A 24590-nucleotide genomic window follows, 5' to 3' on the forward strand; every position below is an offset into this window, starting at 1 on the left:
CAAAAGTCGACCTACACACAGTTCGCTCTTCATTGCAAGGCCCGCAAGCCACTAGCGGCCACTGATGGGCCTTTAGCGCGGCCCTCTGACGTGCGCCCCCCCCCCCCCCCCCGACAATACACAAATGTGAAAACACCCCCCCCCCCATCATCATCATGCTGCTGTCAACCCCAGCTGTGGTTTCAAATGTGTGGCCGCCCAACTCAAACTTATAGGCGAAAGTGTCTCCCCCCTCCTCTCTGAAAATTGGTGAGAAACACTTTTATTATTCTTGGTTCTTTCGATAAAGTCACCACCGCGTAGAAGGGAAACAGTAAAATAATAAAAATATATAAAACAAAATTCTCACGGCGTTTCGACTGCAACACAATCAATCATCATCAGGTGTGAAAACCACAGCAATAAATTTTTTTCAAATTTTCTTGCTGTGGTTTTCACACCTGATGACGATTGCTTTGTGTTGCAGTCGAAACGTCGTGATAATTTTATTGTTTTATATTTTTATTATTTTATTGTTTCCCTTCTACGTGGTGACTTTACCGAAAGAACCAAGAATATGAATCCCTGCAGTCACGAAAGCTTTAAATCAACAGAAAAACACTTACTTAAAACTGAACACCCAAAATATTTTAACCGCGGTGGCTAAAAGTCTCCACCCTGGCCACCATTTCGCCAAGAACATTGAACGCAAAACAACGTTAAAACAACGTTAAAACAACGTCGCTCAAAAAAACACTCTGACTTAATCCTCAGGTTCAAAAGCGTAGACATCTGGATCCTAAAACCAGTCAAAGATGTTGCCCCACTCTATTGCAGGAGGCTTGCTGGGAGGTAACGCAGAGATCATCCTCCCTCGTTTGACCTTTCTTCTCGACGCAGCTTTTCTTGAGATCTCGCTCGCCTGTGACAAATGAACACATCGAAGACGCCACAACAACACCGCCATCGTCAACAGTCACAAAGATGCGGGACGCAAACGCAGAGGCGCTCACAAAGAAGCACGGCGAGATGCTCCCTTGGGATTACACTGAGAGATGGTGAAAGGAACAACGTTTTCGTTGTCCATCCACCCGGACCTTCTATTAGCACAGTTGGCTACGCACGGTGGTGCCAAAGTAGTTCAACACGTACACACGCACGCACGTACGCACGCACGTACACACACACGCACGGACAACACGAGGGTCAGATAATGTACACAGGGTTCGTGGCTACGCACGGTGGTGCGAAAGTAGTTCAACACACGTACTGCACGGACAACACGAGGGTCAGATAATACACACGGGGGTTTCGTGACATCGTTCAAACTGTTGAGAGAAGCCACCTTGGGCAGGAGAGGGACGATGGGACGATGGCCAAGGAAAAAACGGACCGGAGTGGCATCCAACGGAAGATACTCGACCGAGGCGGCGACAACCGAGGAGATGGAGCGATGAATTGAGCCCCGCGTGCACAGGCACTAAGTGTGGATCTTTATAGATCTGCAGGATCGCGAGAGAGGTGGCGATTGCGCGGGGAGGCCTCCGTCCGGAAAGTGGAATGATTACGGCTGATGGGAGTCTCCATGCCACAAAAACAAGAATGTAGAAGCGTGAAAACGAGGGCACCAAACATGTGACACGAACACAATATTATTGTAAACATTAAACAGCATTTACATAAAAGTGGGGGGGGGAGCACTCAAAAGCTCCACACTGATAGATTCAAGAATCCATTGCTACGCTGCCATCTCCTGACCACCTCGTAGGCCAAGCCTGGTAGTCCCCGGCAGTCTCCCATGCAAGTATTGCACCGGCTAATTCCTGCTTAGTGTCTGAGATCTGACAAGAGTGGGCCCATTTAAAGATCGGTCAAAATTGTTGGCTTGAATGGGTGGGTGACCAATCGGGTGACTGGCATTGACGCTGCAATACGCGGACTAGGAATGAGAGCGACCACCTAGAAGCAATGCAATGAGATAAGTAGACAATAGAAGTGACGCTGCAATACGCGGACTGGGAATGAGACGCCTAGAAGCAATGCAATGAGATAAGTGGACAATAGAAGTGACGGCGCAGAGCTGCAATTGCTGGCTCATGCCACACTGCAGGCAGAATGAGTTCTACAGGGGGTGAGCGGCGCTGTCCACGACGTCTTGGAAGGAGTTCTACAGAGGGTGAGCGGCACTGTCCACGACGTCTTGGAAGATGGTGGGAGTAGCCGCAACTTGACCCCACCACACACAACCAGCCGATCGATTAAATGGCGCACCCATTTATCCAGAATGAGAAGTTGTATTTATATTGGAGGAATCCGATGAGCTATGAAGCTGTTTTTCACAGATGTCCGGTACTATTAACTATTTTTTTTATTTTACCAGGTAAGGCCCACTGAGCTGTATAGCTCTCGTTCAGAAGTGACCTGGCCACAAATGATAGCTCGACCAAGTGGCTTATCACGTGGAAATGTATAGCAGCCAAATACTCTAAAAAGCCACGTTTTTAAATGTGTAGGGAACAATCGGAGGACCTGGAGAAAAATCCACGCAACCACGTGGAGAACACGCAAGCTCCAAATATACAGCAGGCGTCAGAGTCGGCATGGAATCCACGACCTCCTGTATGCCAGGTGAGGCCGTTAACATTTCTACACCGGTAAGAAGGCCATGTCAGACGTCACAACAGCAAACAATACAAGAACACCACAATAGGAGTGCAAAGTATAGGAAAGGTTAAAAAAATGAATTAAAAAATATAAACAAAAAAAACTAAACCATTTTGATCTTACTCTTTGTTTTTTTCGGTAAAGTCACGTAGGTAAAAAAAATCAATAAAATAAAAATAAATGAAAACCAAATTTTTTTTTTATCTCAGCAGGTAAGGCCCATTGAACGATGAGCTTCTTTTAGAGCGGCGAACTGGCCACAGACGGCAGCTCTACGAAGCGGCTTGCCGCGTGAAACGTTGCTGGAGAGCAATAATGATCTTTTGGAGTGAGAGACAAAAGTGCGTTACGTCGTGGGCATTGTTGAAACCGCAGCGCCCAGGGAGATCAAGCCAGATTGCAAGCGAAGCGCACTCATTCTAGATTGGAAGTTGTCGTGACTGCAAAGGATCCACACACTCTGGCTCTTTCGGTAAAGTCACGTAGGTAAAGAAAATAAAAATAAAGGTTAAAAATAAATTAAACCACGACGTTTCGATCGCGACACAAAGCGGTCATCATCAGGCAAAGGGGTCAGCCTCTAAAGGCAAAGTGTTTGTGAAGGTTTGGGGATGGGAGGCATAGCCCAAGTGTAGCAACAACACCAGAAGCACGGGCGGTGCACGAGTGCCAATGTAGCAACAATGTAGCAACAATGCAGCAACAATGTAGCAACAATGTAGCAACAATGTAGCAACAATGTAGCAACAATGCCAATGTAGCAACAATGCAACAAGAATGCAATGCAGCAACAATGCCAATGCAGCAACAATACCAATGCAGCAACAATGCCAATGTAACAACAATGCCAATGCAGCAACAATGCCAATGTAACAACAATGCCAATGTATCAACAATGCCAATGCAGCAACAATGCCAATGTAGCAACAATGCCAATGTAACAACAATGCCAATGCAGCAACAATGCCAATGTAACAACAATGCCAATGTATCAATGCCAATGTAGCAACAATGCCAATGTAGCAACAATGCCAATGTAGCAACAATGCCAATGTAGCAGCAATGCCAATGCAGCAACAATGTCAATGTAGCAACAATGCCAATGTAGCAACAATGCCAATGTAGCAACAATGCCAATATAGCAACAATGCCAATGTAGCAACAATGCCAATGTAGCAACAATGCCAATGTAGCAACAATGCCAATGTAGCAACAATGCCAATGTAGCAACAATGCCAATGTAGCAACAATGTCAATGTAGCAACAATGCCAATGTAGCAACAATGCCAATGTAGCAACAATACCAAATGCAGCAACAATGTCAATGTAGCAACAATGCCAATGTAGCAACAATGCCAATGTAGCAACAATGTCAATGTAGCAACAATGCCAATGTAGCAACAATGCCAATGTAGCAGCAATGCCAATGTAGCAACAATGCCAATGTAGCAACAATGCCAATGTAGCAGCAATGCCAATGCAGCAACAATGCCAATGTAGCAACAATGCCAATGCAGCAACAATGTAGCAACAATGCCAATGTAGCAACAATGCCAATGTAGCAACAATGGATCAACAATGCCAATGTAGCAACACTGCCAATGTAGCAACAATGCCAATGTAGCAACAATGCCAATGTAGCAACAATGCCAATGTAGCAACAATGCCAATGTAGCAACAAAACCAATGTAGCAACAATGCCAATGTAGCAACAATGTCAATGTAGCAACAATGCCAATGTAGCAACAATGTCAATGTAGCAACAATGCCAATGTAGCAACAATGCAACAACAATGCCAATATAGCAACAATGCAACAACAATGCCAATGTAGCAGCAATGCCAATGCAGCAACAATGCCAATGCAGCAACAATGCCAATGTAGCAGCAATGCCAATGTAGCAACAATGCCAATGTATCAAACAATGCCAATGTAGCAACAATGCCAATGCAGCAACAAAACCAAATGCTGGGGATGCGGGGGGGGGGGAATTAACTAGGAAATTAAATAGTCTAGAACCCGGCAGATATGATGGAACAACCAAAAACATCTTCTTGGTTCTTTCAGTAGTCACGTAGAAGGGAAATAATAAAATAATACAAATAAAACAATAATTTTCGTATTGTTTTATTTTTACCGAAAGAACCAAGATTATTAATCCAATACTATACAGGCATATCCTTGACAACTTCATAGCAACACCTGATATCGTTAGCAGACCCCACAAGGTATATTTAACATCTGCCACAAACAATTTTGCAAGAATTTAAAGTGTAGTGGTAAAGCCTCACTCGGATTGTGTCCGTGTCATCGTCATCGGAGTCACCTGACCCCTCGGCATCAAAAAGGTTCTGAGGAAAATGTAAACAGTGATTAGCACAAATAAACTTGGGCATCTTCAGAGGTCAAATCAATTTCTAGGTTCACCTCCTCCAACCACATCTTGCACACCGCGTGCACTGCAGCCACGACCAATTTCATTCCACAAATGCCTCAATGACGTAGCTGCTGCACTTGGCACAGCCACGTTTCAAAGCTGCCTGAGTCGTTTCAAGGCCCCGGTTACAGTTATTCAGTTGAGGAAATTGTTTCCATTAAAAATCAAGTCACTTGAAGTAATCAATCCCATTCATTAAAACAGCTCATTCAGGGGGGGGGGGGGGGGCGACGTTTCGGCCACAACACAAGCAGCCATCCTCAGGTGAAGGAACAGAACTGTCTGGACGACAGCGCTCCAGTGAACACCGCTAAGCTTGGCAGCGTCTTTTAAGCTGGGTGGGAGGAGCAGAGCCCCTTGACAAAGGAGTTTACATATCAACAGAGGAATGTATCATTGAAGTAGCTAAGTTAATGTGAGAGATTAGCAGGATGTTAATGTGAGGAATGAGCATGTAACTGGGAGATTAGCATGATGTTAGTGTGAGGAATTAGCATGTAACTGGGAGATTAGCAGGATATTAGTGTGAGGAATTAGCATGTAACTGAGAGATTAGCAGGATGTTAATGTGATGAATTAGCATGTAACTGGGAGATTAGCATGATGTTAATGTGAGAAATTAGCATGTAACTGGGAGATTAGCATGATGTTAGTGTGAGAAATTAGCATGTAACTGGGAGATTAGCATGATGTTAGTGTGAGGGATTAGCATGTAACTGGGAGATTAGCAGGATGTTAATGTGAGGAATTAGCATGTAACTGGGAGATTAGCATGATGTTAGTGTGAGGGATTAGCATGTAACTGGGAGATTAGTGTAGTGCCGTGAATTCACTCGTACGACAACCGTCTCTTTTTCCTCCGTCACTTTTATTCCATCGTTCCGTACACACAGTAATTCTCTCCATGCTCCGCCAACTCGGACACTCCGATTTACTTCAGCATCGTCCGTGCATCACCTTCCACACACAGTGTTTCTTCGCCTATCTCTTCACACACAGTATCTTCCCTTCCACACACAGTGGTTCGTCTTCTATCTCCTCACACACAGTATCGCCGCTATCTCTTCACACGCAGTGACTTCCATCTATTCACACACAGTGACTCTATCTATCTCCGCTAACGCTGACTCTCCCTATCGCTATTTACTGTCTTTGGGGTCCGGCTCTCTATCTATTCTTCCCTAACATTTCCAGCTGTCTTCTTCGTATCTCTTCACCTCTCGTCAACAACTGCCCAGCAACAACTCTCCAGCAACAACTCCCCAGCAGCAACTCTCCAACAGCAACTCTCCAACAGCAACTCTCCAACAGCAACTCTCCAACAGCAACTCCCCTCCGTTCAAACCACCTCGCGTTTTATCCCCTCTCGCATTAGCCTTAATTAATTGCCACGTGGCTCGCTGGCCGTTTCCCGCCAGCCCGCACCTGTCCCCTTCATCAGACATTCAGACGCTACCACTTAACGCTAACAGTCTCTCGACCAATCACAGCCCTCGTGCCACGACTCCCTTAATTACTTGGGTTTGTTTACGCCACTCGCGACTCGACCACCTGTTCGACCTCGTGTGACCCGTTCTCCTTGTCTGTCTGTATGTACTGTATATGGCCAATTCCTATGCACATTATCTACCCCACTACATTAGCATGATGTTAATGTGAGGAATTAGCATGTAACTGGGAGATTAGCACGATGTTAATGTGAGGGATTAGCATGTAACTGGGAGATTAGCATGATGTTAGTGTGAGGGATTAGCATGTAACTGGGAGATTAGCATGATGTTAACGTGAGGAATTAGCATGTGACTGGTCCATAAACAGTTCAGGTTTAACCTGGTCGAGTGCAGGCACCATTGGTGCTGCGTCAGCGAAACCTCGACATCTACGTGAGGAAGACGTCGGAGACCCTCACCTTGCCTGCTGCCCTGGCCTTGTCACTTCGCTTGGATGGCATCGTGCCAGACGCACTCTCTAGGAGTTGTTCATCCACCTAACGTACATTCATAAATATCGATGAAGATAAATCGTGCACATGCATAGATCCTGCAATTAAACAAAAATTATTCGGCCTTGCTGGAATACGGCGTAAGCCAAAAGGCTTCCTGAAATTTTTTTAAATAATAATTTACTTTACAAAAAAAATCAGTTCCCGTGCGCGCAACGCACGAGCAAATATAAATCTTCGTCGAGGTGTTGCACGTTGAGATTTTTGGGAATTCAGAAACCCGTCCCCTGGTCACGGGCATGCTTTGTGAGCGCTCCGTCTCTGGCACATCCATCCTACGGTTATTTAACAAATGCTCCAAGCTCGCCACGATGTTTATTCCACCTTCACGCATCCAGTGACCGCGGCCTTTTATTCCGATTCATGGTGATGGAGACTCGCATTAAACTGCAGAGGAGAGATTTTGTTTTTTTATTTAAAATTTATATTTTAATGCCAATTGTCAAATGAATGCCTTAAGATTCCAGTTACACAGCCATGCAATTATTAAGCAATTATTTTCATTAGATTATAGCAAATATTTAATTATCTGCGGCATGCCAGTCAGCCCCCCATAACGGGAAAGGCTCTCCCCCCAGTTGGTCCGGCTTTGAGTGGTTTCACTGCGCGCCTTACATTAGGAGGAATGCCTCTATTCAGCATGAACATCCACAAGTGAACCTGGCATGACGCGAATCATCCCTGGGGTCAAGCGAGCCGCTCCTTCCCCTACCAGAGTGGATCAAGTCCCATTGTGGCGTCCGAAGAATTACAATCAAAGCGGTCGCATTAACTCACCGTCAAATCCATGCCTTCAGAGCTCTCGGAGTCCGACCAATAGAGTAACTTTCGCTTTGCATTCGCCATCTCCCCCGTGGCAAGGGGCTCGCGAATGCCCTCGGGAGCCGACTTGGCCGCTGTTACTGGTGCGGGCAAAGGTGAAGTCTTGCAGATCACACGGGCACACAGACAAAGATCCCCCATTTAGGTCTCGCAGGCTACAGGAGTGAAGTCTTGTAGATCAAACGGGCACACAGACAAAGATCCCCCATTTAGGTCTCGCAGGCTACAGGGGTGCCGTGCTGATCGCAAATACCGAACATCGTCGCTTAACCCAGCGGGATTTATTTAACAAGCCTGACTGATGAATAAGACCCAAGAAAGTAAAAAAAACTGCTCCAGATCTTGCTAGCTTGAATGAATACTGCTGAATAATGTTGGTCTGTAATGCCAAAAGGCTGATGGCCAAAGCATCTATTACGTGCGTGTATGTGTAAACACAGAATACATTGTTACCCGTAACGTTCCACAATAAAAAATGACTCTCAATACAAAATCAATTTCAATTATGTGGTGCAGAGATGTGCAGAGATGAGACCACGTGGATTGTTAACGAAAAGCGTTGAGTTGAAATTCGAGTCTGTGGGCCCCGTCATAAGAATGTGGAATTTCCACTCCTAGCTTTCAGAGAGAGAGGGGGAGTGAGCCAGCTCACGCTGGCTTGGCCAGCGCAGCGCACGAGGAGGGGGGTTGCCGTGGCCAGCACCTCACCTGGTCACATGTCTCCCCCCCAGTGCTGACGTGTACACACTCTGTCAGGTGTGTACACAAGGCTGACGTGTACACACTCGGTCAGGTGTGTTCATAAGGCTGACGTGTACACACTCGGTCAGGTGTGTACACAAGGCTGACATGTGCACACTCGGTCAGGTGTGTACACAAGGCTGACGTGTACACACTCGGTCAGGTGTGTACACAAGGCTGACCTGTACACACTCGGTCAGGTGTGTACACAAGGCTGACGTGTACACACTCGCCGTGTGTCAACACAAGGCCCAGAGAGTTCAATTGTCTCAAAACAATGTTGATACAACTGTGCGCTCCCAGAAGGCAATTGTGGGACGGTGGCTTAAGAGACATTATTATTCTTGGTTTTTTTTCCGGTAAAGTCACGTAGAAGGGGAAACAACAAAATAATAAAAATACGAAACAAAAGCTTCAAATCAAAACGTAGATGTTTATCATCGTACCAAACGGAGAGATGGATATCGCGAAGAGAACGCGAGCGGGCTTTGGCCGGATATACTTCCGCCAGAACGGACGACGGCAGCCAGCCGACTTGGCGAGACTCGCGATGGAATGGCGGCCGAAGGCGAGGACGCCCCCGGAGAGGCCGACCGCCGTCGAGCCCGGGAGCGACGGGGATCGGCTCCCGTGCGCGACGAAACGCGGGACGTACCTGCGTGGCTCTCTCGCGTGGACGCCGGCGGAACCCCCGAGAGGATTCGCGCGGCGCCTCGTCCCCCGCCGAACCGGGAGCGAGCGAGTTCCCGTCGCCCATCGCCGGCGTCACCGCGGAAGTCCCGGCCGTGACCGCCGCCTGGGGCGCGGCTCGGGGTCGGGACGACGCGTCAACGCCGCCCTCCTGCGGGGGGAACGCGAGAGGATCGAGTCACCGCCTTCGCCGCGGGCAAAGTTCTCGGGCTCGCTTAGACGGAGCGAGTCCCGTGGGCAAAGCGGGAACCGCGCTCTTTAAGCGGAATTTTTTTTTTAAATAAATCAATCCCGACGTTTCCATCGCAACGCTAAGCAAATCATCGTCAGGTGTGACAACCACAGCAAGGACATTGTTTACTCAAGCAGGAGAGAGATCAGGGGTTGTTTAACTGCCCTAACCCCTGGTCTCTCTCCCACTCTTACACTCACTCACTCATACACTCACTCACTCATACACTCACTCACTCATACACTCACTCACTCATACACTCATACACTCACTCACTCATTCACTCACTCATACACTTACTCACTCACACACTCACTTACTCATACACTCACTCTCTCACACACTCACTCACTCATACACTCACTCACTCATACACTCACTCACTCATACACTCACTCATACACTCACTCACTCATACGCTCACTCACTCATACACTCAATCACTCATACACTCACTCACTCATACACTCACTCACTCATACACTCACTCACTCACTCTTACACTCATTCACTCATACACTCACTCACTCATACACTCACTCAAACACTCACTCACTCATACACTCACTCACTCATACACTCACTCACTCACACACTCACTTACTCATACACTCACTCTCTCACACACTCACTCACTCATACACTCACTCACTCATACACTCACTCACTCACTCATACACTCAATCATACACTCACTCACTCATACACTCACTCATACACTCACTCATACACTCACTCACTCATACATTCAATCACTCATACACTCACTCACTCATACACTCACTCACTCACTCAAACACTCACTCACACACTCACTCACTCATACACTCATTCACTCATACACTCACTCATACACTCACTCAAACACTCACTCACTCATACACTCACTCACTCATACACTCACTCACTCATACACTCACTCACTCATACACTCACTCACTCATACACTCACTCACACATTCACTCACTCACACACTCACTTACTCATACACTCACTCTCTCACACACTCACTCACTCATACACTCACTCATACACTCACTCACTCACTCATACACTCACTCATACACTCACTCACTCATACACTCAATCACTCATACACTCAATCACTCATACACTCACTCACTCATACACTCACTCACTCACTCATACACTCACTCATACACTCACTCACTCATACACTCACTCACTCATACACTCACTCACTCATACACTCACTCACTCATACACTCACTCACTCATACACTTACTCACTCACACACTCACTTACTCATACACTCACTCTCTCACACACTCACTCACTCATACACTCACTCATACACTCACTCATACACTCACTCACTCACTCATACACTCATTCACTCATACACTCACTCACTCATACACTCACTCACTCATACACTCACTCACTCATACACTCACTCACTCATACACTCACTCATACACTCACTCACTCACTCATACACTCAATCACTCATACACTCACTCACTCATACACTCACTCACTCACTCAAACACTCACTCACACACTCACTCACTCATACACTCACTCACTCATACACTCACTCACTCAAACACTCACTCATACACTCACTCACTCAAACACTCACCTTCTGCTTCAATTCTTCCTTTGACTTTGCTATTTCTGCTCTCATTTCATTGTTCTGCTTTCAACAAACAAAAACGTCACGGTGATTGACATTGTATACTTGAGTTGTCTACATACACCAAGAACCTCTCTATAACGCAGGCGCGACTGGGGATATGAATGGCACACGCATTATAAGCTACTTGCATTATCAAGGAAACTTCACGTGCATCTCTGTACGTGTTTCTGTGCCTCCCTATCTGTGTGTCTGTCACGTGGCTCAGTATCTCAGAGTGGGGAGCGGTGGCGCAGCGGTTAGCGCGTCGCGCTACGAACCCCACGACACGAGTTCCATTCCCTCTCACGGCCAACACCGTCAGTGACGATTCTCTGAACCGGTCCTGGGCCTCCCCTAGGTCGACTCAGCCTCAAATGAGTACCTGGTGCGGTGTGTAAACATCGCCACTCGGGAGACAAAAAGGCGGTCGGGCGTGGTGCTGGCCACCCACCCCCTCGTGTGCCACAGTGCCGGCCTTCATAGGTGCTGCTCGCGAACAGCGCTTGCCCCAGCAGTCTGTTAAGGCTACACGGGGGGATCTCTGTCTTTGTGTCTCTACGTGCATCTCAGTGTCGACTACTTTCACGAGACTCAATCGGTACGATAATTGAACTGCAGATCCGTCGAGTATTTCATAGGTAGGACGACTGAGCGGACCGTCTCTCAGTTAAATCGTGTGCAGTGTGCGACCGTGCAAATGGGTTGCTTGCTCTTCCTTCAGCAAAATTTGTCACCGTTCTGATTTAAAGCTTCCGTGACTGCAGGGATTCATATTCTTGGTTCTTTCGGTAAAGTCACCACCACGTAGAAGGGAAGCGATAAAATAATAAAAATATAAGACAATAGAATTCTCGGGACGTTTCGACTGCAACACAAGCAATCGTCGTCAGGTGTGAAAACCACAGCAAGACATTTATTTTGTATTTTTCTTGCTGTGGTTTTCACACCTGACGATGATTGCTTTGTGTTGCAGTCGAAACCTCATGAGAATTTTATTGTTTTATGTTTTTTTATTATTTTATTGTTTCCCTTCTACGTGGTGGTGACTTTACCGAAAGAACCAAGAATATGTCACCGTTCTGTTCATACAATGAGTCTTTAATTTGCCGTGTGATTTGGCAACATTGCTCACCTGCCATAACATCACCGGGATTGTGAGGGTGGGGTGGAACGTGAGCGTGACCATTCTCAACGATGATTTACCAACGGAGGAACCAACAAATGATACAGAAGCTAAACGGGAAAGGCTCTCCCCCCAGTTGGTCCGGCTTTGAGTGGTTTCACTGCGCGCCGTACATTAGGAGGAATGCCTCGAATCAGCACGAACATCCACAAGTGAACCTGGCATGACGCGAATCATCCCTGGGGTCAAGCGAGCCGCTCCTTCCCCTACCAGAGTGGATCAAGTCCCATTGCGGCGTCCGAAGAATTACAATCAAAGCGGTCGCATTAACTCACCGTCAAATCCATGCCTTCAGAGCTCTCGGAGTCCGACCAATAGAGTAACTTTCGCTTTGCATTCGCCATCTCCCCCGTGGCAAGGGGCTCGCGAATGCCCTCGGGAGCCAACTTGGCCGCTGTTACTGGTGCGGGCAAAGGTGAAGTCTTGCAGATCACACGGGCACACAGACAAAGATCCCCCATTTAGGTCTCGCAGGCTACAGGGGTGAAGTCTTGTAGATCAAACGGGCACACAGACAAAGATCCCCCATTTAGGTCTCGCAGGCTACAGGGGTGCCGTGCTGATTGCAAATACCGAACATCGTCGCTTAACCCAGCGGGATTTATTTAACAAGCCTGACTGATGAATAAGACCCAAGAAAGTAAAAAAAAACTGCTCCAGATCTTGCTAGCTTGAATGAATACTGCTGAATAATGTTGGTCTGTAATGCCAAAAGGCTGATGGCCAAAGCATCTATTACGTGCGTGTATGTGTAAACACAGAATACATTGTTACCCGTAACGTTCCACAATAAAAAATGAGTCTCAATACAAAATCAATTTCAATTATGTGGTGCAGAGATGTGCAGAGATGAGACCACGTGGATTGTTAACGAAAAGCGTTGAGTTGAAATCCGATTCTGTGGGCCCCGTCATAAGAATGTGGAATTTCCACTCCTGGCTTTCAGAGAGAGAGGGGGAGTGAGCCACCTCACGCCGGCTTGGCCAGCGCAGCGCACGAGGAGGGGGGTTGCCGTGGCCAGCACCTCACCTGGTCACATGTCTCCCCCCCAGTGCTGACGTGTACACACTCTGTCAGGTGTGTACACAAGGCTGACGTGCACACACTCGGTCAGGTGTGTACACAAGGCTGACGTGTACACACTCGGTCAGGTGTGTACACAAGGCTGACGTGTACACACTCGGTCAGGTGTGTACACAAGGCTGACGTGTACACACTCGGTCAGGTGTGTACAAAAGGCTGACGTGTACACACTCGGTCAGGTGTGTACACAAGGCTGACGTGTACACACTCGGTCAGGTGTGTACACAAGGCTGACGTGTACACACTCGGTCAGGTGTGTACACAAGGCTGACGTGTACACACTCGGTCAGGTGTGTACACAAGGCTGACGTGTACACACTCGGTCAGGTGTGTACACAAGGCTGACGTGTACACACTCGGTCAGGTGTGTACACAAGGCTGACATGTACACACTCGGTCAGGTGTGTACACAAGGCTGACGTGTACACACTGGGCCAGGTGTGTACACAAGGCTGACGTGTACACACTCGGTCAGGTGTGTACACAAGGCTGACGTGTACACACTCGGTCAGGTGTGTACACAAGGCTGACGTGTACACACTCGTCGTGTGTCAACACAAGGCCCAGAGAGTTCAATTGTCTCAAAACAATGTTGATACAACTGTGCGCTCCCAGAAGGCAATTGTGGGACGGTGGCTTAAGAGACATTATTATTGTTATTCTTGTTTTTTTTTTCCGGTAAAGTCACGTAGAAGGGGAAACAACAAAATAATAAAAATACGAACAAAAGCTTAAAATCAAAACGTAGATGTTTATCATCGTACCAAACGGAGAGATGGATATCGCGAAGAAAACGCGAGCGGGCTTTGACCGGATATACTTCTGCCGGAACGGACGACGGCAGCCAGCCGACGGGGCGAGACTCGCGACGGAACGGCGGCCGAAGGCGAGGACGCCCCCAGAGAGGCCGACCGCCCTCGAGCCCGGGGAGCGACGGGGATTGGCTCCCGTGCGCGACGAAACGCGCGACGTACCTGCGTGGCTCTCTCGCGTGGACGCCGGCGGAACCCCCGAGAGGATTCGCGCGGCGCCTCGTCCCCCGCCGAACCGGGAGCGAGCGAGTTCCCGTCGCCCGTTGCCGGCGTCGCTGCGGAAGTCCCGGCCGTGACCGCCGCCTGGGGCGCGGCTCGGGGTCGGAGCGACGCGTCGACGCCGCCCTCCTGCGGGGGGAACGCGAGAAGATCGAGTCGCCGCCTTCGCCGCGGGCAAAGTTCTCGGGCTCGCTTAGACGGAGCGAGTCCCGTGGGCAAAGCGGGAGCCGCGCTCTTTAAGCGAATTTTTTTTTTAAATAAATCAATCCCGACATTTCGATCGCAACGCTAAGCAAATCATCGTCAGGTGTGACAACCACAGCAAGGACATTGTTTACTCAAGCTGGAGAGAGACCAGGGGTTATTTAACTGCCCTAACCCCTGGTCTCTCTCCCACTCATACACTCACTCACTCATACACTCACTCACTCATACACTTACTCACTCACACACTCACTTACTCATATACTCACTCTCTCACACACTCACTCACTCATACACTCACTCACTCACTCATACACTCACTCATACACTCACTCACTCATACACTCACTCATACACTCACTCACTCCTAAAACTCAATCACTCATACACTCACTCACTCATACACTCACTCACTCATACACTCACTCACTCATACACTCACTCACTCACTCAAACACTCACTCACACACTCACTCACTCATACACTCATTCACTCATACACTCAAACACTCACTCACTCATACACTCACTCACTCACACACTCACTTACTCATACACTCACTCTCTCACACACTCACTCACTCATACACTCATTCATACACTAACTCACTCATACACTCACTCACTCATACACTCACTCACTCATACACTCACCCATACACTCACTCATACACTCACTCACTCATACACTCAATCACTCATACACTCACTCATACACTCACTCACTCACTCAAACACTCACTCACACACTCACTCACTCATACACTCATTCACTCATACACTCACTCACTCATACACTCACTCAAACACTCACTCACTCATACACTCACTCACTCATACACTCACTCACTCATACACTCACTCACTCATACACTCACTCACTCATACACTCACTCACTCATACACTCACACATTCACTCACTCATACACTTACTCACTCACACACTCACTTACTCATACACTCACTCTCTCACACTCACTCACTCATACACTCATACACTCACTCACTCATACACTCACTCACACATTCACTCACTCACACACTTACTCACACACTCACTTACTCACACACTCACTGTCTCACACACTCACTCTCTCACACACTCACTCTCTCACACACTCACTCTCTCACACACTCACTCTCTCACACACTCACTCTCTCACACACTCACTCTCTCACACACTCACTCTCTCACACACTCACTCTCTCACACACTCACTCTCTCACACACTCACTCACACACACTCACTCACACACTCACTCACTCACACACTCACTCACTCACACACTCACTCACTCATACACTCACTCATACACTCACTCACTCATACACTCACTCACTCATACACTCACTCATACACTCACTCATACACTCACTCATACACTCACTCACTCATACACTCACTCACTCATACACTCACTCACTCATACACTCACTCACTCATACACTCAATCACTCATACACTCAATCACTCATACACTCAATCACTCATACACTCAATCACTCATACACTCAATCACTCATACACTCAATCACTCATACACTCAATCACTCATACACTCAATCACTCATACACTCAATCACTCATACACTCAATCACTCATACACTCAATCACTCATACACTCAATCACTCATACACTCAATCACTCATACACTCAATCACTCATACACTCAATCACTCATACACTCAATCACTCATACACTCAATCACTCATACACTCAATCACTCATACACTCAATCACTCATACACTCAATCACTCATACACTCAATCACTCATACACTCAATCACTCATACACTCACTCACTCATACACTCACTCACACATTCACTCACTCATACACTCACTCACTCACACACTCACTTACTCATACACTCACTCTCTCACACACTCACTCACTCATACACTCACTCACTCATACACTCACTCACTCACTCATACACTCACTCATACACTCACTCACTCATACACTCACTCATACACTCACTCATACACTCACTCACTCATACACTCAATCACTCATACACTCACTCACTCATACACTCACTCACTCATACACTCACTCAAACACTCACTCACTCATACACTCACTCACTCATACACTCACTCACTCACACACTCACTTACTCATACACTCACTCTCTCACACACTCACTCACTCATACACTCACTCACTCACACACTCACACACTCACTCACTCACACACTCACTCATACACTCACTCATACACTCACTCATACACTCACTCACTCATACACTCACTCACTCATACACTCACTCACTCATACACTCACTCACTCATACACTCACTCACTCATACACTCACACATTCACTCACTCATACACTTACTCACTCACACACTCACTTACTCATACACTCACTCTCTCACACTCACTCACTCATACACTCATACACTCACTCACTCATACACTCACTCACACATTCACTCACTCACACACTTACTCACACACTCACTTACTCACACACTCACTGTCTCACACACTCACTCTCTCACACACTCACTCTCTCACACACTCACTCTCTCACACACTCACTCTCTCACACACTCACTCTCTCACACACTCACTCTCTCACACACTCACTCTCTCACACACTCACTCTCTCACACACTCACTCTCTCACACACTCACTCACACACACTCACTCACACACTCACTCACTCACACACTCACTCACTCACACACTCACTCACTCATACACTCACTCATACACTCACTCACTCATACACTCACTCACTCATACACTCACTCATACACTCACTCATACACTCACTCACTCATACACTCACTCACTCATACACTCACTCACTCATACACTCACTCACTCATACACACACTCACCATACACTCTATCACTCATACACTCAATCACTCATACACTCAATTATAGATGTATAAAATTATAATTATAATATAATATATAAATAAAAATTAATATATATCACTCATACACTCAATCACTCATACACTCAATCACTCATACACTCAATCACTCATACACTCAATCACTCAATCACTCATACACTCAATCACTCATACACTCAATCACTCATACACTCAATCACTCATACACTCAATCACTCATACACTCAATCACTCATACACTCAATCACTCATACACTCACTCACTCATACACTCACTCACACATTCACTCACTCATACACTCACTCACTCACACACTCACTTACTCATACACTCACTCTCTCACACACTCACTCACTCATACACTCACTCACTCATACACTCACTCACTCATACACTCACTCATACACTCACTCACTCATACACTCACTCATACACTCACTCATACACTCACTCACTCATACACTCAATCACTCATACACTCACTCATACACTCACTCACTCATACACTCACTCAAACACTCACTCACTCATACACTCACTCACTCATACACTCACTCACTCACACACTCACTTACTCATACACTCACTCTCTCACACACTCACTCACTCATACACTCACTCACTCACACACTCACACACTCACTCACTCACACACTCACTCATACACTCACTCATACACTCACTCATACACTCACTCACTCATACACTCACTCACTCATACACTCACTCACTCATACACTCACTCACTCACACTCACTCACTCATACACTCACTCACTCATACACTCACTCACTCATACACTCACTCAAACACTCACTCACTCATACACTCACTCACTCATGCACTCACTCACTCATACACTCACTCACTCATACACTCACCTTCTGCTTCAATTCTTCCTTTAACTTTGCTATTTCTGCTCTCATTTCATTGTTCTGCTTTCAACAAACAAAAACGTCACGGTGATTGACATTGTATACTTGAGTTGTCTACATACACCAAGAACCTCTCTATAACGCAGGCACGACTGGGGATATGAATGGCACACGCATTATAAGCTACTTGCATTATCAAGGAAACTTCACGTGCATCTGTACGTGTTTCTGTGCCTCCCTATCTGTGTGTCTGTCACGTGGCTCAGTATCTCAGAGTGGGGAGCGGTAGCGCAGCGGTTAGCGTGTCGCGCTACGAACCCCACGACACGAGTTCCATTCCCTCTCACGGCCAACACCGTCAGTGACGATTCTCTGAACCGGTCCTGGGCCTCCCCTAAGTCGACTCAGCCTCAAATGAGTACCTGGTGCAGTGTGTAAACATCGCCACTCGGGAGACAAAAAGGCGGTCGGGCGTGGTGCTGGCCACCCACCCCCTCGTGTGCCACAGTGCCGGCCTTCATACGCGTTGCTCGCTAACAGCGCTTGCCCCAGCAGTCTGTTAAGGCTACACGGGGGGATCTCTGTCTTTGTGTCTCTACGTGCATCTCAGTGTCGACTACTTTCACGAGAGTCACTCGGTACGATAATTGAACTGCAGATCCGTCGAGTATTTCATAGGTAGGACGACTGAGCGGACCGTCTCTCGGTTAAATCGTGTGCAGTGTGCGACCGTGCAAATGGGGCGCTTGCTCTTCCTTCAGCAAAATTTGACACCGTTCTGATTGAAAGCTTCCGTGACTGCAGGGATTCATATTCTTGGTTCTTTCGGTAAAGCCACCACCACGTAGAAGGGAAGCGATAAAATAATAAAAATATAAGACAATAGAATTCTCGGGACGTTTCGACTGCAACGCAAGCAATCGTCAGGTGTGAAAACCACAGCAATAATTTATTTTGTATTTTTCTTGCTGTGGTTTTCACACCTGACGATGATTGCTTTGTGTTGCAGTCGAAACCTCGTGAGAATTTTATTGTTTTATGTTTTTTTATTATTTTATTGTTTCCCTTCTACGTGGTGGTGACTTTACTGAAAGAACCAAGAATATGTCACCGTTCTGTTCATACAATGAGTCTTTAATTTGCCGTGTGACTTGCCAACATTGCTCGCCTGCCATAACATCACCGGGATTGTGAGGGTGGGGTGGAACGTGAGCGTGACCATTCTCAACGATGATTTACCAACGGAGGAACCAACAAATGATACAGAAGCTAAACTTACCGACGTTTGCACATTTTCAAGTGCTTCCTGATGTTTGTGGCCGATATAACAATATTGCTTTTCTTTAGCTGCCAGATTCCGGTCACACTGGCGCTTTACGTCGGGGATCGCAAGAAAGAAAATGCAAAACATTTTAACGGCATTTACCAACTTGCACAAAAACTAAGGAAATAGATGTGTGTGTGTGTGTGTGTTTTGGCTACGGTTACAATTTGCGTTTCGAAACATTTCGTGAATATATCGCGAACAATGTAGGGACGAAAGACGATGCTTCAAAATTCTTAACAAACTTTCCACTAAAAGTAAATAAACCCAAAAATAAATAAATTGAAACATAAACACCGGCAAATGTACATTCACAGAAATCCAACACATTTGTCAATAAAACTTCCCTAACGAGGAACATCAAAAATACGAAGGGAAACTTTGGGGCAATGACCCTGGCATCGCGCGTCGCTTTCAGATGCCCTTCTGGGGCCGTCTGGAACGCTCTTCATTTTGATATTAGGAAACCACCAGAGCGATTAACTTTGAAATCTAGATCGAGAAACTAATTTCTACTGGACATCGGTGAAAGAGAGCTTTATAGCTCATCTGATTCCTCCTCCAGCCTAAATAAATATTCTAATCTCTGTGCTTAGTTTGTTGTCCTTCCCCGACACCTCCGATAAACACGGTTGGCTACGTACGGTGCGAAAGAAGTTCAGCATACGTACAGGTTAAACACTCATTAATTGGATGATAAAACCTGCATATAATATATAAATATAGCTCAGTGGGTTTTACCTAGTTTTATTTGTGTATATATTTTTTTAAGCTATTCGTTTACCTTTCCTATACTTTGCACTCCTACCGTGTTTTGGTTATTATTTGTTGTTGTTGTTGTTGTTGTAACGTTCTGACCCCGTGCCCCTACTGGACATTTGTGAAAAACAGCTTTATAGCTGAAGATGGATTCTGGCTTAGCAATCATTGGAAGGATTTGATAAACCATTTCGGGTCTTAATTGATTGTTCACGCTTACAGTGGCTTTCAGACCGCATCCATTATTTTAGTCTCCCCCCTCCTCTTTTCCGAACACAGATGGACTCGTCCATCTGAACAAACTGGCAAATCGCTCTCCGTGGTGCTAACGTTAAAAAAACGCCACTTTTTTCAAATTTTATTGCTGTGGTTTGCACACCTGACGATGATTGCTTGTGTTGCAGTCGAAACGTCGTGAGAATTTTATTGTTTTATATTTTTATTATTCTATTGTTTCCCTTCTACGTGGTGACTTTACCGAAAGAACCAAGAATAAAAACAGCTTTATAGCTCATCGCATTCCTCCTGCAGTCTAAATAAATATTCTGATTATAATGATATACAGAGAGGAGCCAGAGCTTGGGCAACTGTCGGCTCAGGGCTCATCGTGTGGCTGCCGTGCTGCTTGTCCGTAGCTCCTCGTGCCCGAGTCATTGTTACGTCTCTCTATGATAGGGTGAGCGAATGCTGTGCGAGTTACAAGTTTAAAACGTTACTGTTGCCGTAAAGAAGGGGGGCAATTGCAGAGCGTTATGAACAAATGCGCAATGTCGTTTTCAATCCAACCATTGCCAATGAACAATCAGAAGAAAAAAAGACACTTCGTTACTTCCTTTGACAAACTTTGCAGATATTTTGAAGCAGCTTAAAGCACGAAGTGCCAACTTCCGCGCGTTACCTTGTACTCTTCCGCCATCGCAATCATTTCCGTGATTTTGAACTGTGCAGTTTTTTCCGCTCTGATTTTCACTTGCTCAATCTCAGCTGAAATACTCCGGGAATTTATCTGGAAGAGGGTAAAAAAAACCCAACGGTCACGCTATGCGCCTGGGATTTTGACTCGATAAGAAAGAAATTCATTACTAAATGCCATGAAAGCAAAATATTTGCTGTTTTTTTTTTTTACTTAACATCGGTGCAAGTTAACGCTCCACGTATAAAAAGTAACATCTGCTACGGCACCATTAGACTCCACCGTGCTTGTGTTGAGGAGTAAAGGGGTGACGGAATGTCACACTCGCCTCGGGAGGAGTGACGTCATGTCCCCTCGGGGTATTTGAGGGAGGACCGGTGACGTGTTCGGGGTCTTCGCGAGGAGCCGGGGTCGTGAGCGGTAGGAAAGTGGGGACCCAGGGTAGGGGGGCTACTTGACTCGGCTGGCCGAGTTGGTCAGCGCCGTGGGGAGAGCCCGTTAGCCTGGGGGGGGGGGGGGGGGGGGGGGGGGGGCGTAGGGGTTTCCGGTACCTTTCCCCTGGGGAGATTTAGCTTAACCACCAAGTCCCGTGTTAACCCTTCCCCAAAAGCTAGGCGACAGCCCTTAATAAACCGTTGGCGTCAGCCCCGACAACGTCTGCCTTCCGCGTCGTCATTTACACCATAACACTTGTATAAATCACAGTTCGCACGCGACAACACGCAGCATCCTCTTCGCTGCGCGCGGTGGGTTTGGCTGTCTGCGAATCCGGCACCCTTCGAAGAAAGGCCAAGGTCGTTGATCATTTGTGGAAACCCCCGAACCCAACTTCTGCTGATGAGGAGGCCAAGAAAATACACGAAAAGTAGATGGCGCAAACCTGTGACTGAATTGAACTCGTATGCGCGGTGCATCTTTGGCCAGATGCTCCGGTTTCAATATACCGGACTCACGACACTCACAGGTGATGGGACGTGGCCAACAATCTCCGAGCAGAACTCTCACGTGAAAGAGAAAAAGAGCTCAAGGCTTGGGTGAGGTTTCACTGAATAAATAAATGGCACTCTTATTAGTTTCAGCGTCAACTGCTTTTTGTTGTGTTTAGTTTGATGTCCTTCAACCCCCGCACCTCCCGATTATCATGCTCGGCTACGTACGGCGCGAAAGAAGTTCAACGTGCACACACATTATGCTCAGTGCGTTGTTTTTTTTTAACCAAGACTGAAAACGGAGGTAAAAAAAACATTTGTCAACTTCTTTCCGCAAACCTCTTTCAGGTGCTTTATCTGCTCCCTGCAATCCGCCAACTCTGCCGCTGAGTTGTTGCGCGCTTGCTCGTGCCGTCGCTTCAGCGAGTCCATTTCAGACTCCAAATCCTTGATCTGCAAAGTGAACACGGTCATCGCGAACCTTGCAGTCACCGTAAAGACTGCTTGGGTTTGAGATGTTTAAATATTTAAAAAAGTACTTTAAAAAAAACACGCTTTAATGTAATGTGCGCCGTGCTGGTGATGCCAGAACTCCACGACTCCAGGAAGTGGCCCCGAAACTCGCCACAAAGTAAGGGGCCTGTGGCCAATCACAGCCAACGTCAGTTGACAATGAGACCCAAGCCCAAACATAACATATAAAAAATAACGTTTAAATACATAACGTTTAAATACATGAATATAGTATTGTCATCAGTATGACATAAGTATACCAAGTTTGCGGTCGATACCACATTGGGAAGTGGGTTAACATTGAGTTACAAGATTTGAGGATGCAACAGAGTGAGTTAATACAAAGCTCGTGAAAAAAAGGGGTTGTTTTAGAAGTGCTGTCAATGTTAATGTCATCACGCGCTGTCTGCTATTTATAAAGTCAACAACACCTGACTCCCACATTCTGCTCTTACAGTATAGCACGTAGACCGGCTTTACACATTGTTACAATATAATTATTTGCTGTCGTCTTACATCTGAGCCACACTTGCAAGAGAGCTTTTTGGCCCAATGGGCTTTACTTAGGTAATAAACGTATGAACTTCAATTGTAACGTTGAATATTGTCCACTCTTCTGGCTGATATTGTGAAAACGACATTAAAATGTACTCACCAGCGTTTCTTGATGTTTCGCATTGTTATTGTCACTTGCAATTGTCATGTTATCTGAAAATAATAAAGTAATCATATTAATAAAAGGACTATCAATGAATGTTGGACATGATGAAAATATACAATAGACGTTAATAATGTACACACCTGATAGAAGTAAAATGTCGCACATGCGATAAATAATTAACACTCGCAATGGACATTTACACTCTCAAACGTTGCGTACCTATTTCTGTATTTTTTCCACGAATATTTGTTTCAAGCCTGCTACGAATCTCAGCTTCTTCACTGCACCTGCAAAAAAAACGTAACAAGACATCTGCCTCATTTCATTGTTTAAAAAATGTATAGGCAATGCAGCACACTCTCAATGCAAGACGAAATTCCACCGTGTAGCCTTAACAGACTGTTGGGTCAAGTGCTGCTTGCGGGCATCATTGAAGGCCGGCACGGTACACGAGGGGGTGGGTGGCCAGCACCACGCCCGGCCGCCTTTGTCTCTCCAGTGGCGATGTTGACACACCGCACCAGGTACTCATTTGAGGCCGAGTCGACCAAAGGGATGCCCAGGACCGGTTCAGACAATCGTCACATGAACGTTGTGTCCGTGATGTGCGGCAGAAGCCAGATTAAACGATGCGGAAAACTGCATCAGTGCACAAAATGTACCGTATTTGTTTTGCTTTACAGATACAACAGTCAGATGTTCTACGGAATGTAGTGCTCATAATAAAGGTTTGTGGGTTAGATCACGTTCTTTATAAATGTGTCGTAACCCTCCACCACCCGACACGGCCAATCAGCAATAAAGTGTCACGTTGACAAAAGACAAATAAATTTTTATTTAAAGCTTTCGTGACTGCAGGGATTCATCTTCTTGGTTCTTTCGGTAAAGTCACCATCACGTAGAAGGGAAACAATAAAATAATAAAAATATAAAACAATAAAATTCTCACGACGTTTCGACTGCAACACAAGCAATCGTCAGGTGTGAAAACCACAGCAAGAACATTTGAAACG

At 46.3% G+C, this 24590-nt stretch overlaps 1 protein-coding gene across 4 annotated transcripts; it reads right to left on the reverse strand.

Moving 5' to 3' along the window:
• Positions 1–120: 120 nt before the first annotated feature.
• On the reverse strand, positions 121–23881 carry LOC142920807 (uncharacterized). 4 transcript variants are annotated; one of them, XM_076062897.1, is made up of 14 exons: positions 23797–23881; positions 23572–23624; positions 22743–22856; positions 21460–21567; positions 19758–19850; positions 18485–18538; positions 14452–14637; positions 12670–12816; positions 11176–11229; positions 9301–9486; positions 7860–8006; positions 6990–7067; positions 4935–4994; positions 122–901 (listed from the first exon to the last, which is right to left on the reverse strand). In XM_076062897.1, exons 2-14 carry the CDS (start codon positions 23617–23619, stop codon positions 779–781), a joined length of 1398 nt encoding a protein of 465 aa, XP_075919012.1. In that variant the 5' UTR covers positions 23620–23624; positions 23797–23881; the 3' UTR covers positions 122–778. The 4 variants fall into 4 exon arrangements, with proteins under 4 accessions (XP_075919013.1, XP_075919014.1, XP_075919012.1 ...); XM_076062896.1 differs by having other exon boundaries at positions 18485–18541; XM_076062898.1 differs by lacking the exon at positions 19758–19850 and having other exon boundaries at positions 121–901.
• Positions 23882–24590: the final 709 nt, after the last annotated feature.

Source organism: Petromyzon marinus, unplaced genomic scaffold, assembly GCF_048934315.1.
Source record: "Petromyzon marinus isolate PM22_M1 ecotype Great Lakes invasive population unplaced genomic scaffold, UKy_Petmar_22M1.pri1.0 PM_G_Scaffold_77, whole genome shotgun sequence".
Taxonomy (NCBI): Eukaryota; Metazoa; Chordata; class Hyperoartia; order Petromyzontiformes; family Petromyzontidae; genus Petromyzon; species Petromyzon marinus.

Coding starts and splice junctions, on each gene's coding strand:
- LOC142920807 (XM_076062896.1), bottom strand. CDS start 23,619: ATGACAATTGCAAGTGACAATAACAATGCGAAACATCAAGAAACGCTG. Junction 11,230..12,669: donor CTGAAGGCATGGATTTGACG/GTGAGTTAATGC, acceptor TGTTGAAAGCAG/AACAATGAAATGAGAGCAGA. Junction 4,995..6,989: donor AGGCCAGGGCAGCAGGCAAG/GTGAGGGTCTCC, acceptor CATTTTCCTCAG/AACCTTTTTGATGCCGAGGG.